Source organism: Lissotriton vulgaris, chromosome 2_1 (assembly GCF_964263255.1).
Source record: "Lissotriton vulgaris chromosome 2_1, aLisVul1.2, whole genome shotgun sequence".
NCBI classification, from domain to species: domain Eukaryota; kingdom Metazoa; phylum Chordata; class Amphibia; order Caudata; family Salamandridae; genus Lissotriton; species Lissotriton vulgaris.
Genome location: NC_141687.1, coordinates 752,719,493 through 752,738,102, shown reverse-complemented (window position 1 = coordinate 752,738,102; position 18,610 = coordinate 752,719,493). Strand labels below are relative to the sequence as shown.

Sequence of the window (18,610 nt, the reverse complement as noted above, 5' to 3'; positions counted from 1 at the left end):
GCAAACTAAAACACATTCAAATAATAACATACTATATTAGTGAAAACTATATTAAACATCAATATTATTAACTTACCTAAACAAGTATACTCTGGCTAATTTATTTTTATTTTTTATATTCTTGTAAAGCGCCATAATAGACCCCCGAAGGGGTATCTCCGCGCTGTTACTGCAAAAGGAGTGGTCCATGAAGGTATGTCCAGTGGTGGTATGTAAGCAAGAGAGGCATTAATTGCTGGGATACAGGTATCTTTGATCTAATGATCTTTGATCTAATGATCTTTGTGCATCACAATATTTGTTTTACAATATTCCTGCCACCTGATATTTTTAAGCTGATATTTGGTCTGGGAAACAGCCACAGCAACGCGGCTGTTTCCACGAATACATTAACCACGCATGCTTTACAACGCATGCGTGTTTACCACTATAACCTTTACCACGCATTCCTTTACTGCGAAATACGTAGTAAAGGAATGTGAGTAAAAGGTCGAATAAAAAAAGGGGGCTTGAGGGGCTGGGGGGTTCCCCCCCCCCCAAAAAAACGAGCGGGATTGAAAAAATAAAAAAAACTTACCTTAAAAAACGCTCTTCTGTGCATCTTGTCATTCATGGAAAGAGCCTCCCTAATGACGTGATTACGTACGTGCGTCTAAGTACTGCATCTAAAATAGAGGAAGGACCACTTAAAACAGAGTAAGAAGAAGAATTCCTTCCATAGAAAATGTAAGTATATTTTTTCATTATAATAATTTATTAGGTTAGCCTTAATCAAAAAAAAAAAATATATATATATATAGATTTGAAGTAAATAATCAGCCATGCAGTCAGTTTACCATGAAAATGCCAATATCATGCATAGTTTAACAACGAAAATCAATGTAAAGGTATGCGTGGTAAAGACATTTTCGTGGTAAACCATATGCGTGGTAATGGCATTCCGTTGTAACGCATGCGTGGAAAAGGCATGCGTTGCAACGGAATGCGTTGTAACATCATACAACCATTTTGTCCAAATACCTTTTTGTCACCTTTGGTTTAGCTAATAAGGGTTACCGTCCTTCTACATCAACTCTATCTAGATGGATCAAGTCTACCATAGTTTTGTGTTATGAATTGTTTCAAACTCCTCTAACATCTGTGGTTGAAGGTAGATCAACTTAGGCTTGTCGGCCACCTGGGCTTCTTCCTTTAGAGGGACATTTGCTGTGCCACTACATGTCAAACCCCTCACACTTTCCTCTCCCATTACAGGGTTCAGTTGATAGCATGTTTTTCTACTTCTTTTGGCAATTGTGTCTTATTAGCTCTTGCAGACATATGAAGTACACCAGTGTAAGGAAAGGTCACTTTTATTAAAGTTTGACTCGCATCTTTCGCTTGGTCTATTGGTTTTGTTTCTAGAATCACTCCAGTTCTGCTTGGGTATTCTCTTGGTGGTAAGGACTGTAGCGGGGAAGATGGATGTGGAGGTAAAGCCCCTGTTACTTACTGGTAATATTTATTACTCCGAATCTAAGGCCCCCATTAGGATGGTGGGCGGTCTTTGCCCGCCCACCATCCCATCGTGGAAAGGGACCGCCCGCCATAAGGGTGGGGGTCCCGCGGGGGAATTTAGGATGAGCCCACCACAGTGGCGGGCGCAACCTGTATTTTTAACATTGTGGCGGGCGGTGCTGAAAGCACCGCCCGCCGCAATGGTAAAAATACATGTAGTGCATTTCAAAGTCCAACGTGACAGGCACCGCGCGGTGCCTGAAACTTTGTGTTTTGAAATCCTGGGGGGTTCCATAGGTAGCCCCCATGTGCACCCCCACCCCCCGGAGTGCCTGGAGTGCAACGGGCCCCATAAACAGACTCCGCATGCCTTTCTCTGGCATTTCGTTGTGATTTAGCTATGGCTGGTGTCTTGCCTTACTTTAAGGAAGCACCAGTTGTGATCATAAGGTATTTTTGAATAATGATTCATACATTACAGATTATACACTTTAGTGAAATATTTATGCTTAATAATCATAGAGCAATCCAAGTCACTTTGTAAAATGAATGAAGGGATATTGGTCTGATATTATCATGTGGCAAACAGTGTAAGTAGGTTACACCACTGCACCTACCTTAGCAGATCTGGCCTTGTCTTGTATTTTCATCGGACACACACGTTCAATAAACCCAAGAAGGCCAAATGACGATTCTCTTAATTCAGCCTGTGATGAAGTGAAATTCAAGACAGTCACCAAAGCCCTCTCCAGTGTGAGGGGAGGGACTGCTGTTGGTGGGTGATCAGCATCCTTTCCATTCCACAGGGCCTTGACAAGCTATGCAGGGAGTTACATGTCCCACGCCAAAGGAAGTCTGTATTGAATTACTATAGAGAGCGAGTGGTGAGTACTGGATTCTTTTAGCTCCTGAACCACCATTAAACTAACATATCAGCGATTGAATTTCTTTTACAGTAATGAGCAAAGAAAGGGGGCGGGGAGGGGACTTTAGTGCGAATTGAAGCCATTATTAGCCTACAATGTTGCTGTGAAAGTCTTTAAACTTTCACAGTTTAGATATCTGCTCGAGAGAGTATCCTTCTCGCTCTGAGCCATCCCCTTTCAGAGATCATGGGGGCATATTAGCAAGAAGTTGCGATATTTATCGCAAAACGCGCTTAGCGCGTTTATTTTTATCACTGCCTATCGCTGGATATTTTAGCGGAGAAAACATGCCATTAGCAACATTTATCTCCACTGCGATAAAATATCCAGCGATAGGGGCGAAATGCCTGAATATCACTGGAAATCCAGCGATATTCACGCATTAACGCCATGTTGGACTTAGCCTGAGAATCCACCTCCCATTGAGGATACAGGTAAGTCAGGTTTTCAGCAGGTGTTAAATACTAGCGATAATCGCTCTTAGCGCAGCTTTTTTTTATCACTTCGCCTGCGTTGGTAATAGGGGGAAGTAGTGTTAGCGACTGTTTTCAGTCGCTTCTAGTTGGGAACGCCGACCTTGCTTGTTATCAGCGATATTCATCACTGGCATGCAAGGCAATAGGAAAACCGGGCGCTATCGCCAGAAAGCTGTCGCTAACGCCTGATAGCGACAGGTTGCTGATAGGGTAATAAAAAATCACTGCTTTAGCGGCAAAAAGTGCTGCTTGGTGAGGGAAGGTCAGCGCTGCAGTCGATAGAACCCTCCCGCCCTCCCAGGATACTTAAGGCAGGGACAGGGTCGGTAAAGGTAATTTGCGATTTGCTCTCCCCTGAGGCGGAAGCCGGGGGAATCTTTCTTTACCTGTCAAGACTGATAATTAGTACACCTCCTCGCTGACTTCAAAGGACGGTCTTTAAAATTTTTAAAATATTTTAAATAGCGCAATTTTAACTTGACATTACCTCGTGGGTGAGATTACTTCACCAGAGGTCTCCGCTTAGTTGCCAGGCATAGCGCGCTGCTGGAAGGCGCCCTGACCTCACCTGACCCTCCCGAGGCGCCATCTTGGTGAGGGAAGGTCAGCGCTGCAGTCGATAGAACCCTCCCACCCTCCTCCGCCTAATTATGAATAAAAACATGGCACCATCCCGCCCGCGCAGCGGGCGGGCGCAGCGGGCGCGCCGACGGCGCGCCAAAGGCGCGCCTAAGGCAAGCCCGTCTGCGCCCGTCCGCGCCGGGACCGGGCCGAGGGCCACGACCCCTGGCCCGACTCTTACAGATGCAAGCACGGTCCACCCCAAAGACGCTCTCCTCAATCTCAGAATACCAAGGAATCATGCTTGTGCCGCATTCGATCTTTGTAACACGCATAATGAAATCCAACAATGTTGCCCTCACTGCCTCTATACGATATTGCGTCAAGGTGAGAAGAACCCCCCAAAACAAAAACGTAAATCGAATAATGTGGCCTTAGCCCTCATTAATGCACGGTCCCTATGTAAACATAGCCAAGAAATCGCCGACCTGATAACAGATTCAAAGTTGGATGTACTTTTTATTACTGAGACTTGGACAGATGACTCGTCCGGCCCGGACATGGTCTCTGCCACACCTACAGGCTACAAAGCCTATAGACAAGATAGACCTAGACAGAAAGATAGACCTAGACAGAAAGGTGGAGGGATCGCCATTATAGCTAAAGAAAACCTGGAGGTAACAGTGACTCAAATACATGATACCTCGTGCGAGGCCATGATGTTTTCTATTAAACTTAGCCAACAATTTAACTTTAAAGGGCTTCTTATATATAGGCCCCCGGGAGTCAAAACTGGCTTCTTAACGAGTATTAGTACACACCTGGAATCTCTTGCATTAGAGGACTCAATCACAGTATTAGGTGATCTGAACTTCCACCTAGACGATAATAACAACAAGGAGACTCAAGTTCTCATTGCGGATATGGAAGTCCTGGGGTTACATCAGCTGGTTACTTCACCTACTCACCAAGCTGGACACATTTTGGATGCTATATTCTCAAGTGCTCAGGGGCTCCATGTACGCGACATCCTTCCGCTGCCATGGACAGACCATTATGCGGTTTTCTGTACCTTGACTATGGATAAAAAAACAGTCATAGCTATTTCTCATCCCCAGTCTATATCCTATAAAGCTTGGCACAATGTCAACCAGCTGGACCTAAAAAACCACCTGGATGATACTTGCCCGCTAATCTCGGCTAACCCCAACCTGGCCATACAACAACTCCACGACTGGTTGGGACATGCCATGAACTCATTAGCCCCCACTAAGAAATTATCGAAGAACAGGTCCACCCCTACCGCACCATGGTACACGGATGAACTAAAAGCACAAAAACAACAGAACAGATACTGGGAAAGACAATGGAGAAAGTCTTATAATCCAACAAGTAAAACAAAATATAAGGATGCTTTGGCAACATACAAAGCCATGATTATAAAGGCAAAAAAAGAGTACTATATGATGCAAATTGAGCAGGCAAAGAACTTTAGCAAAAAATTATATGATATAACTAAAGTGCTCTCGGGCAATACCCCTGATCTGACCCCACCTCAAACCCAAGATATGTGTGATGCCCTGGCCGACTTCTTTTTCACGAAGGTGGATGATATTTATCAACCTTTTTTGGCCAAAATCACGCACACGAAGGTTCCCAATATTAGTCAGGAGGACTCGATACCGACAGCAACTTCATCCTTCACGGATTTTCTACCTCTGACAGAAGATCAGGCATTAAAAATTGTGTCGGCAATCAAAGCTGGATCCAAGCTGGATCCTTGTCCACTATCGGCGCTCTTACCGTTGATGGACTCGATCATACCAGTCCTGACACAAATCTGCAACTCCATCCTGCTCTCAGGGATATATCCCCTTAATCTAAAAACCACACTGCTCAAACCACTGTTAAAAAAACCAGGAGCCGATAAGTCAGAACTAAAAAACTATCGACCCATTGCCAGTCTCCCGTTCATGGCCAAAGTGGTGGAAAAGGCCATGAACTTACAATTAACTGAGTATATAGAAACCCATAAGAAGTTAGATGATACTCAGTATGGTTTTCGGAAATACCATGGGACTGAAACTGCCCTTATTAAAGCATCCGAAGATATAAGAATAATAAGAGACCAAGGCGGTACAGCGGTGTTGGTACTGCTGGACCTCTCAGCAGCTTTCGACACGGTCGACCATAGTATTTTGGTCGACTGTGTCGGAAAAATAGGCATCTCCTCCACGGCAAGAGCTCTCCTCGCTTCCTTTCTCTCTGAGAGAACGCAGGCCGTCACTCTTGGCCCCTACCAATCTGCTAAATTGTCACAACCGTGTGGGGTACCTCAAGGCTCATCCCTGAGTCCGACACTTTTTAATATCTATGTGTCGGACCTGGCCAATGTCATCAAGGAACATGGGATGAGCCTAACCTCCTACGCGGACGACACTCAATTGGTGATGGCTATAAGAGGTGATGGAGAGGAGGTAGCTAAAAGATTCCAGAGAGGACTGATTGAACTGGGTGAGTGGATGGCAGCGAATTGCCTAAAACTCAACTCGGAAAAAACCGAGGTAATGATTTTTGGACAACTCTCACCAGAATGGCCTGCCTCGTGGTGGCCCCAGGCTTTTGGTGCCCCCCCCCAATCCAGTGACTAAAGTAAGGAACTTGGGAATACTTTTTGACAACCATTTAAATTTCATGGACCATGCTAGCAAAGTGGCCTCTATAGCCCATCACAAACTACGCATGATTCGAAAGATAAGTCCTTATCTTCCTACTACCGCCATTAAAACTCTGGTGAGCTCACTAGTCCTGACATCCCTAGACTACTGCAATGGGCTTTTTATCAACTCCCAAGTTAGAGTTATAAAAAAACTGCAGACCATACAGAATGCAGCAGCACGTCTTATTCTGGGAATTCCTAAGTTTGCTCCTCTCTCTGATGCCATTCCTAAACTACACTGGCTGACGATTCAGAACAGAGCTAGATTTAAATCACAGTGCATTGTTTACAAAGCACTAAATAAACAGGGCCCGCAGTTCCTTAAAGACCATCTACGTCCTTATCAACCTATACGCCATTTGCGTTCTACCAACAGCAACCAACTAATGGTACCCCGCACCAAAACTGTGATGTGGGGAGACCGACGGTTTGTGGTAGCAGCTTCCAAACTGTGGAATACTCTACCCCAGGACATTAGAGCATGTCCCACTCTACTCCAATTCCGCAAAAAATTGAAAACTTGGTTGTTCAATAAATAAGTTCTAGGTATAGAATAGTGGTCTGAGCAAGGCAGCTTAACATCTAGCTGGCAAATTTATCAGCGCCAAGACACCCTAGGGTATATGCTGCGCTTTATAAATGCCAATAAATAAATAAATACATAAATAAAGCGGCGATGAAGCCCTTGCTAATATGCCCTATGAAGTTTACAGGAAAGGCTGCGCATTCGTGTTTTCCACGGATAAGTTGACCCTCATTCTGAGTTCCTGGTTAAGTCCATGGGTGGATACTGGACCCAGAATGACTCTGGTGCATATTATCAAGAACAGCGTTAAAATTATCGCTGGTTTAGCGCCAAAAAACTGCTGCTAAAGCAGCGATAATGGTCTTGATAATATGCCCTAGAGAATTCTAATAGAAGCCCATATTCACACCAGAACACGGACTTCTATTGGAATTCTCAAGAGCATATTATCAAGCCTATTATCGCCGCTTTAGAGGCAGTTTTCTGCCGCTAAACCGGCGATAATTTTTAACGCCATTCTTGATAATATGCCCCTAATTCCGGCTTGTAACTCTTCAGGAGTTAATGGGGATCCCGAGTAAAACTTCCTGGAATGGCGAATAGCTTGTCAGAACCAGAATTTTGAGTCCCTTCATGCAGCCTCAGTTCCAGGGAGTTTACCAAATTATAGTTGCCATCTGCTCTGTGTTGGTAGTAAATATCTGCAGGGTCCGTATGAGGGAGGTGGCTGGCATTTCTGGGGTAAGCACTATCTGTTCCCTCTGTAGTTCTGCAGGGGCCAGGCTATTCCTCTGCCTGCATGCAGTACCTGCCCCTCTCCCAACCAAGTATTTTCCTCTGAGGTAAAACCGGATCTGGTGCTTCTGGAGTAGAAAGACCTGAACCCGCAGAGTTGATATGAGACATATCACAGAGTGAAACTCCTGCAGGCAAGTTGTCATAGAGCGCATTGTAGGAAGGCAATTTATTTCGGGCTACATGAGTCCTAGAATGTTTGAATCAACTTTTCATCCATATGAAACAGAATATCAACATCATTTTGCCACAACATGTGTTACACATAAGAAAACACCTTGGCAGCAGATTTCCCAATTACGACTTTACCCTGTAATGTTTGAGTTACAGCACAGAATTTTTAGGTTTTATCTAGAAAAAGCTTTAGCTTTCATATCAGCCTTAAGTAATCAAAACAATTCATAAATATTATATACATATTTACATAATCGTAGAGGGTCAGCCCTCTTCACATATTGGTCTGTTTAACTATAATCCACATATTGATCCCACCCACCACAACATTCAGCGGGGAAGATGGGTCAGTTCACTTTAATTATTGGCTTTCTTGTACTGTGAGTGACAGCAAATGCCTGATAATGTGTGCATATATGCAAAAAAAGAACTGCTCTTCAGTACGAGGGCTGGTAGGCCAAAACTTTTTCAATGTGTTGACATTCCATTCTACATCCTTTTTTTTAGTTTTAGACATCCCTGTACATTAAAATATGTCTTCAGACTACAGTACCTCAAAGCCAATCTTACCTTTTCTTCAAGTCGAAACGAATCATTTTCCTGTGCTGTACATTAAAATAAAAAAGGTTTCTAAACCTGTTCTAAGTACACCTGGCTGCTAAGAACCTGCACTGTACTATTAAAATGATATGCTGTTTTTATTTTTACCTCAAATCTTTTTGGAGAAACATATGGCCACCACGTTTAGGTGGGCGTTGGATGTTCTTTTTATTTTTGTGGCATATATTTGCAAGAAAAAAAAGCTCATTCGCAATAGCTTGCCAAGCTCACTCCTATTGGCCTTACCCATGCTTGTTTTTTATTGCGATTCTTGCAGTATTTTGTTCTTTTCGACTATGAGGTGATTGATTTAATAAAACACATATTACTTCATGTATCAAGTTTCATTGAATGCTTGACAAGATATCATGTGTTTGCTTTACAGGACTGGATAGATCTGGTTATTGCTGTGTCACCACCGAAAGAGTATGACGACGAAATGTAAGTGTGTGATATATTTAAATAAGAGTACATGAATTATTGCGAAAGGCCTTCCAGGGTCTTCAGCCTGCGGTGAAAACCTTGGGCTCCCATAGGGATATGCTGTAGTTTTTCTCGCTCTCCAGGGTTCTCGGCCTGGCTCCCCTTCTCAATTACATTTCCGACGCCTGGCGGCTTCTACTTGCTTTGATCGCCAGCTTCAGGAATAGATTGCCTTTGGTCTCATGAATCATTAAAGGTACTGCAGAACATTGCCCCCAAAACGCTGATGTTTGTTAAAACTACACCTTGCCCCCTGTCTTGTTTGATATTACCACGGCTATACTCCAAGCTCGGTTTCACGGAAGAATTGCATTTATTTCCTCTTTCTGCGTCTCGTACAGAACAGGCCACGCATGTCCATGCATTATTTACTTGCCTTAACAAAACTCCACAGATTTGTATGTTTTCCTTAATATTTCCCTTTCTAATTTCTGCAGCGGCTCCCGCGCAATGGCGAGGATGGGCACCCCACTGCCTGTCTGTGAGCCAGCAGGTGAAAAATAAAACGGTTTTCTATTATCATTTCATTTTCAAATTGCGGGCTCTGAGCCAGCGCGTTCAGATAGAGGCAGGGCCGAGGCAGGAGAGGAGGGAGGAGGAGTGCTATGTGCACTTCTAAGTGCGCATGTGTATTTGGCCGGCTATCTTAGGCTGAGCAAATTCATATGTGCACTTAGGTTTCTCCAACATAGCTGCATTAAACAGCCGGGTTGGAGAAACTCCACAGACTCCCTGTCCTGAGCGGAGCTTCTTATTAGCTCGCTCAGGCCAATCCCCGTGGTGCTCTCATAGCATGGGAGCAACTGCACAGGGAGTCTGTCTCAGGGGCAGCTGGGACGAGGAAGAGCACAGGAGGCGCGACGTAGGAGGCCGCTGGCAACTTAAGGCAAGTCCTTTTTAGAAATATTATTAGCAAATCCCCCCCCACGCCCCCCCCCATCCTCCCCCCGTGCTCCACCACCACTCCCTTTGTTTGTGGCTGCCGATACTGAATTTCTGTGTCCCAGTTTGCATAGTTGCATATTAGTGCTATTTAGAACCATATGATGGGGAACATTTACAAATATGTCACATAGCTCAGCGGTAAAAGTTGCTTCTGTCATGCCCTGTGCTGACGCATTTTCTTGCTGCCTAACCTCATTCACAAACCTTTCCACCATAGTGCAAATGTGTCTGAATGAGTCTAACATAGGTCTGGTACCGAAGGACAACTTTCAAGTACTATATTCTCAGACATAGTTTTAAACTTTTTTCACTTTGTATTTGTGCTTTATAGTACAACACACATGCAAAATTTGAAAGATTTTGAGAAAATATGTTTTTTTCTCCAACTTTGAGCCTGGCTCAATGGTGGATAAATGTTTGGCACAGGTCCCAGTCTCTAAATGGCAGTTGATAGGGCTTTCAGTCTAAAACCATGGGTGGTTGAATGGAAATGCCCAAATAACACCCATGGGACACCCGAAGACACAAAGTACTGCAAAGAATTACTTTGGATCACTTTAGTCCAACTTTCAAGCTCTAGAAAGTAAATCCAAAACAACACCTTGGGTGCTGATAACGATGGTGGTTAGACGAGCGTCCAACCGCCATTGTTTCGGGATTGGGAACGCCCAATAAGTAAGCGTCAGTCCCGACCCATGATTTGCGATCTGACCCCCGTGTAGGCAGTTGGAAACATGCCTTTTTCCATTGAGGCCTGTGCTGCGGCCCAGAAAATGGCTGCAGCACAAGTCTCCATGGAAAAAGGCATGTTTAGAAACATCCCTGCACCCTGTGCCAGGCACCATATGGTGCCTGGCACAGGGTGCATGGATATTTCAGGGGGCACCATGGGTGCCCCCTGGACGCTATGGTGGCCCCCAAACCTCATAGCGGAGGCCCTGGTGCGATACGGACCCTTCTAGGGGACATCAAACTCACTTTCCGTCTGTCTTTACATGGCGGTTGGATCGCCGTGAAAAGGCACAGTGAAAGGGACATCGCAATCCCAACGTCAGTGCCTACTCAGGCACCGCCAACATTCAGGGATTACCTGTCCGACCCCCGCCCGAAGGGAAATTCAATCCTGTCAACGTGGCAGTCTTTTCCCTGGCCTGCAGCATTCCGACTGCCCGCATTGTAAACCGGCGATCGGACTGCATCCCTGGATGATGGGAGGACTGCCACGACAGCCTGTAAGTGGCAGTTTATACAAATCGTAATTGGGCCCTTTGTGTCACTGTGCATCATTTGTTTGTGATTTACTTCTTTTTGCGTTGGTAAGTTGTGTTTTGCATCAGCCAAAGTCAATATTCATATTTTACTTACATAAACAAAATATACACATAGATGTTTGCTGCCTCAAAACAGCATTGACCACTGCTAAAAGTAATGGTGAAAAATATCCGCCCCTTGCATTGTATATGATGGTGCTCAGTAGTGTCTTATTACTGCTTTAATGCATTTCTTTTTTTGGATGCTCTGTGCTGATTTGCAGAACAACGATCAATATTCCCTATCACCAAGCTTCATTTTGTAGCACATAAAGAAGTACTACAGTAGTACTGCTCACATATCACAATCTTGTTTTTTACAGGCCTATGGGCGGAGACCAGTAATAAATGTGGTAGGGACAAGAAGGAGAGGCTGTGAAATGAGGAATACTCGTCAAGATAGTATAGCCCTAATGGCGGCAAAGCAGGCTCAAATACCCTCCAGCCCAGCCTTGAAGTAAGACAAGCACCACACATGACAATTTAGAGGCACTGCACCACACCCACATAGAAAACAATAGAGACAGGGAAACTAAATACCACCCTGAAGGAACTAATGTTGAATTAATTATAAATATATAAGAAATTCACCAGTTAACTATATTAAATATAACGTGTGCCTTCAGGTAACTGTTACTCGTGCTCCCACAATGCACAGTTTTCTCATCAATAATTTTATTGCAAAAGTTGCAGTGATATTATCAATGATGTCATAGAAGATGACATGAGGGATGTACAAGTCGAGGTAATTAGCAGTGCATGGCGAGGGCACGAGTTATAGTTATCATAAGGTGTGAATTTTCGCTTTGAAATGATTGAGGAAGCACTGAGATCAGCTAACAAGAAAGAAAGGGAGACCATCCTATTTGCCAGAAACAATAAGAATGAGTGAAGAAAATATAAAACAAAAGTTAGATTCACAACCTCATACAACAATCAAGAAAAGTAATTCAGGGACTTACTCATGAAGAACTGGCATATTGTTAAGGCTGATCCTGTAATTGGCACACTTAAACCCAAGAGCCCTCAGATCACATACAAATGCGCATCCTCACTCAAAGATGCCCTTGTACAAAGCAGCCCAGAAATTACGTCAGGTGAGCTGACTGCAGTTCCAGGTTTGTTTTAAAAAATGCTTGAGGTGTAAGGCCTGTACCATAAGCCAGAACACAACTACTTATGCATCACCCTTCATAATTAGTTCATTCAAAATCAAAGGTGCATATAACTGTAGAAATGAGTATGCAGTTTATATGCTGACATGCACATGTAACTTGTGTTATGCAGGCAGCAGTACACTAGCAGTCTACAAAAGGATATTACAGCACATGCATGCTATTATCAACAATGACTAAACCTACCCAGTTGCAAGACATTGCGAAACACATCACCAGAATGACATGAATCAATTCAAATATTTTGTGATTAATCCAATGCCACTGAACAGGAGAGGTGGGGACTGTGTCCAAGCACTAGGGGAACTTGAGATGAGGTACATAAAAAGTCTTAATTGCAAAGAAAAGAACTGAATGGTCTCAATCATGGCAAGGAGTTACTCCTGCGTCTAAGTATGTTTATTACAATGACTGTATAAATGCACACATGGCCTAGATTGTGCTCACATTCTAATTTTCTTGTATTTTCTTTTCTTGCCTTTTCCTTTTTTCGTCTTCTTTTGTCTTTTTTCTTTACAAAGTATGAACTGAATATATATTCTTTTACTCTAGAGGTTGTGTGCATTGGAAAACTGTGATTGTGATTTCCCACTTGAGCTCAATTTTGTGATTAATATAGCGCTATGGACACTGAGGGGCATATTCTCAAGGAGCTATCGCTGAGGTAACTGCACTTTATTGCAGCCAAAGTGTCAGTAAATGTATCGCCCCATTCACTAGCTGGTGCTAACTGGCCATAGCACAAGTTTACCTGGGATAGTAGCCGAAAAAAACATCACCACGGAAGACCCTGCAAGTATCGCTAATAAGATGCAGAGCAGGCGTTCCCAAGCAAAAAGCCGCAACAACACCACTCCGCAACATTCTCAGCCACCAGCCAGATCGGTGATACAATCACAAAACATGCGATAAGGCGCGTCAGCAGCAGGAAACTAACACCTTCTCTGACCTGGTGCAAAGTCAGACCACAGCCTGCACCCGAAAAGGGAACCTAGCCCAGAGCCACATTTGGAGGGCAACAAATGCCATGGAGCCACCGATCATGCAGCTTAGGACCACAGGACCACAACACCCATCGCCATCACCCCTGAGGACCTCCCTCCCCGGGTCCCCCACCTCCCGGCCAAAGACGTGCCACATCAACTACAAATAATCATGTACCAAATAATCCGCCTGATGTCGCACAATCACATCTGGCTACATGCATGTATCGCCACAAAAATAAGCATCACACATTCACCTTCGAAACAACAAATGAAAATGTATTAAAACAAACACAGAACAGAAATGAAGACACATGGCGGATCCCCTCGGGACATTCCGTAGGTCACAGCCTGCAAGACAAAAAACATCATGAGAAGGTGTGTCCTGCGCACATCAAGGTACAGAGAGAGAGAGCGAAGGAGAGAGAGAGAAAAAGAGGGAGAGAAAGAAAGATTAACAGGGAGAGAGAGATAGACGACAGAGAGAGGGAGAGAGAGGTATACGGACAGAGAGGAGGAGCGAGAGGTAGCCGGACAGAGAGGGAGAGAGAGATAGCTGGACAGATTGGGGGAGAGAGAGATAACCAGACAGAGAGGGGAAGAGAGACAGAGAAAAGAAGAGAGGGACAGAGAGAGAGAGTGCTGACACTGCGCACCCAGGCCATACTGCTCACCTGCTGCCATCGGTGTGTCTCCAACCACATGCCGGTATGTAGTGCAGTTCACCAGGTCCCACATCTGAGACAGACCCATCATATCAAACAGAGTCCAGATACATGAATGGCACAGTGCATACAATTGCATACAACATCATCGCCTGTTCGCCCCTGCGCACCCTGACAGCTGCACCCCAGCCGCTCTTGCTGCGCAGAAGTGCATGCCCGTCCCTGCACACCCATGCCTCACTGCTCACCTTCCGCCACCAGTGTGTAGAAAAGAGGGCCTGGGACCCATGGACATGGCCCCCTCCACATCATGCAGCTCCGCTCCGCAGGCCACCAGGTCTAACTTTTGATGCAGGGTCTTGATTTTGCCATGGCAGAGGGCATACCACTGCACAGGGCATCATCGCAGGCTGCACACCCGCTCAGCCCATGAGGTGCCACTACCTCTGTGACCCGCGAGGCGACGCCACATGGTGGTAGGCCCCCGCTGTCCTCTGGCTCAGGCCATTGAGGAACCCAGCCATGCAGCCGCACTTTCCACATTGGCCCGCTCAATGGTCTCCATGAGCCTCCGCATGTTTCCCACATCCTGGGAGAGCTCGCTAGAGCAACTCTGACTAGACAGACAGGCAATGTCAGCCATGGTTCATTGGAGAGTATAGAGCAGACTGTGAGTGTCCGTTAGGGACTGTGAGTGGTCCCTGATAGGACTTTGACAACCATGTATGGCGTCTAGTTTGTGTGCCATGCGGTCAAAGCCCACCCGCACCTGTTCAGCCAGCTGCTCCTGGCATCCCAACACACAGCATTGGAAGGCCATGTGTTCTCTGTGGGGGTCCTGGGAGGCAACCGCGGTGGTGGGTGCTGCCTGCTGTGTGGTATGTGCAGGGGGTGGGGTGTCCTCGTTGCAGCTTGGCTGCCCCGCTCCTGGAGGTGGGCTGCGGAGACAGTCAAGGAACTCTTGGAGGGCTTCAAAGTTGAAGCTGTGGTAGTCCTCTTTGTCATCAGAGAAGAGAGGTTTGGGATGCTCTGCAGGAGGTGTTGATTGTCCCTCTGCAATGTGAAGGGGAGATGCAGTTTAACAATGTGTGCTCATGTGTATTGTCGCATTGTACATGTTTACATACAGACTACATGACTGTGTACATCGTGGCTGTTTGGGAGGAGCTGCCTATTTGATTGGGGACAGTGGACATTTCAACAACAGACGTGTGTGTGTTTGTACTCCTACATCATCATCTCACATTACCCTTCAATGCCACTAGTGATTTGCCAGTGTTTACACCCAGTCGGCACAAGTTGTGTCCTGTGTTCTGTTGTGAACATGTTGCAGTTTTTGCCACATTGTTGTCAGTGTTAATGTGCTCTGCATGTTATGTGTGTGTGCTGCAGTTTCGGCGTGTGGCCCCTGCTGCTCTGTTTTGCTGCCCCTTATCCCTTTTCTGCGAATATTAACTGCAAACAAAGTCAGAGTGATTAGAATCAATAGCAAATGTAAAAAGTGATTCTATGGCAATAATGTGTTTTTTACGCATATGTGATGTATGCGCTTCTTGACGCGAGTCCTGTTTCAAAGTCTATGATTCAAAAAACATGAATGTGTTGTCAGCATGCGTGCATGTCATGTGACCAAGGCAGATCAATGAAATATTGCAAACTGCAGGTGGTGTCTGCTTCAATCAGGAGCTTGTTTGTGGATATATATATATTAATATATATGAATGCACATATACATAATGTTTTTTTACTTGTCTACATCTTTGGGGCTGTTTGACAAGTCTTCATGAAATTTCCCCCAAAAACTTGCCCAGTGATTCTTGTTTGGGGGTGATCATCAAGAGTGGGCCAAGAAAAAGGTGGCTGTTAAAAGTTTTTCTCCAATGTCAACTTCCATAGAGATTTTAGTCACATCTACAGCCTGAACCGCTGGACGGAAGGACACCACATTTGGCTGAAATGTAGCTGTTGGCCCAGAAACAATCCTCTCATGAGCCAGCTCCAGTAGGAAGGCTCTGTATCATTGGGAATGACCAGTGCCCTTGTTGCCTCATGCACACGTGCTTCAGGCCCACTATATAGAAGATTTCCCTCCCAGTAAATGCAGTGATTCCCAGAGGCATCAACTGCTGTGTTGGCTTCAGCCTATTGCCTCATGCCCTCAAGGGTTTAGCACTCTCTGTGTGCCTTTCAGAACTCCTCCCTGGTGGGTCCTCCCTCCACATGCTATCCAGCAAGTTCAGGCATGTCACCAAGGGAGGCAGTGTCCTCCTCACTGGGCTCCTTGACGGCCTCCTCTGATGTCCCATCACCTCAGCCGGCAGACATTCAGGGACTGTTTTCCCATGCCCCTTGCCCTTCGCTCTTTTGACAGCTGTCTGTGCCATTTTTCCAGCCTCCAGACCTCCTTGCCTCCCTTCATGGGCAGCCATGGACCTAGTTCTAGCACATATGTACTCAGGCAACACTTAAATTTCCTGGAGTGACTTGAGCTCCACTTCCGTCCCGGAAGTGTGCTCAAGAACATTCCTTAACAAACGGTCCACACGCATGGCAGGTCTCACAGCAACTTCAACAATAACTGAGACTGCCCCTGCCACTCAAATGGAACAAGTGCCACTGGACAGGGAGTCTCATGATTTTCAGCCACCACAACCTGGTGCAATGCATTGGGTATAACTTGTTCTGGGGCCACCAGCAGACAACCTACCATAGTCATGCTGCCTCTTGTGTCCTTCAGAATGTCAACATATTGCCCATTAATGGTCACCATACCTTTTAGTGTTGGAAGGCACATGGGTTTTAGGAACCATCGCAATGTCATACAAATGTCATATAGGGACAGTTGGGTGACCTCACTGAGCTCTCTACCACTTACTGGAACAAAATCCTCCATAAGCACTGTACCTGGCGCCCCTGATGTCCTACCTCCAGTGGGAGTCTGTGTTCTTTATGAGCATTTGGGATCCCCCTTGTAATGTTCAGACTCGAAGCACCCATAACATTTGGGAGTTTTTGTCTGACTCTTGTCAGGGAAGTTCTTTTTCTGGTTCCCTGATGGCCAGATTGGTAACGGAACCCTTTCCCCTGCTGTTAGATCTGGGGGTCTCTAGTTGGCAGAGGTAAGTACCTTTGTCCAAATAGGGACTCTTACTTCTAGTCAAGGTAAGGGGGATACACACTGTTGATAACCCTTGCTCGCCCCCTCAGTAGCTTGGCATGAGCAGACAGGCTTATCCCCAAGGCAATGTGTAAAGTATTTGTACCAACACTCACAGTAATATAATGAAACACCACAAAAGGACACTACACAAGTTATTTATAAAAATATAAATCACTTGATCTGGATTAGGCAGAGTCAAAACGACATACAAATTACGTACACAATCAATCTTGTCTTCAGAAATGTTTTCTTGTGGAAGAAGTTCAGTTTAGTAATGTTCTCTTTCTCAAAATGTACTAGTAAGCACAAAAACACTTGTAGGCTCAGTACGGCTGTGAGCCCTTGTGGCTGGAGGGAGACAGTTACTTGAAAAAAACATTGATAATGTGCCTCTCAATAATTACTCTCCTGGCATAAGGAGTATCACTGCAAACACGCTGTCCTTGGCGATAAAACGCCCCCGCTGTAGCACGGAATGTGCAGTACTCTTGTGCTCACTTTAAAATCAGGAATTTACCCCTCGCAAATGCTTGGATGCGTACTAGTAACAAAAAGGACGCTGTCCTTAAATATTGTCCCGCTTCACTTGAAATCACCCCCTTCTTCAATGTGCGGGCGCGCGTCAGGCACACGCAGACTTCAACGTCTTTCTAGGCGGCCCCCAAGCAGGGCATTCAAACACAATTCCCCTCTGCGCTAGCTCCGGTTACCTTTCTGAATGTGGAGGTGGGTCTGCACTGATCTTCCGACGGGGCAGCTCTCTCCTTGGCGGCGCTCCATGGCTTCTGGTCCGGGTCCGTCCTCGATACTGATTGTGAGGAAGCCTTTGTTGCTAGGAGACGCCTTCGCTGCACTTCTTCTTGATGCGGCTTCAGGAGGACGAGCCTCCTGGTTGCTAGGCAACTCGCGCCGCTGGGGCCAAATCCAGCGCGGCTTGTCCGTGACGTAGGCTGGTGAATGGGCACAAGGTCATTCTCATTTCATCCAAAGCCAGCCTCTTCTGTTCTAGAGCTTGCTCCTGCTCCAATTTGGCAAGCCTTTGCTCTTTCCCTAATTTTGCTAGAGCTTCCTTTCCTCCCTCCTGTCGTCTAGTTCCTCTGGGGGCAAGTTCCTAGATGACAAACTTCTCCTGCACATGGCTGGCCTTCCAGTCCTGGGAGGATGTTCCCTCCCTTCCCAATACATGTCAAGACCATCCTGCAGGTCTTCTTCTATTTCATTCTCAAATCCTAATCCTTCCTCTTCATTATCTATATGGTCCTGGCTCTCAAAGCTGTTTGAAGCTTTTGTTCCTTGGCACTCCCTTTGGTAAACAACCTCTGCTTTTAGCAGAATCCCTTGAGCTGGGCCACAGTGTCACTCTCTTAAGTTGGCCAGTTCAACCTCCATCCTGGCAGGTGAGGTCACAGACTCAAAAAACAAAAAACAATAGGGAAAACTTTGGAAAAATCAAAAATGTCAAATAGGGAGAATTGGCTGGAGTTGGTATAGAAATGGAGTAGTGATGTACACTAAGTCACTGTATGGCACTGCACAAACACAAGTACCATCCTCACCACTGATCACCAGTGTTAGAAATTGGGTTTCTGGCTGGTAGAGGCATGCACCCAGTCCA

At 45.5% G+C, this 18,610-nt stretch overlaps 1 protein-coding gene across 1 annotated transcript in view; it reads left to right on the top strand.

Moving 5' to 3' along the window:
- Positions 1 to 18,610, top strand: part of USH1C (USH1 protein network component harmonin) — a 697,039-nt gene that overhangs the window by 660,194 nt on the left and 18,235 nt on the right. The window contains exon 27 of the mRNA XM_086954146.1: positions 8,660 to 8,715. Coding sequence (XP_086810272.1) covers positions 8,660 to 8,715 — 56 coding nt within the window. The remainder of the gene's footprint in view (positions 1 to 8,659; positions 8,716 to 18,610) is intronic.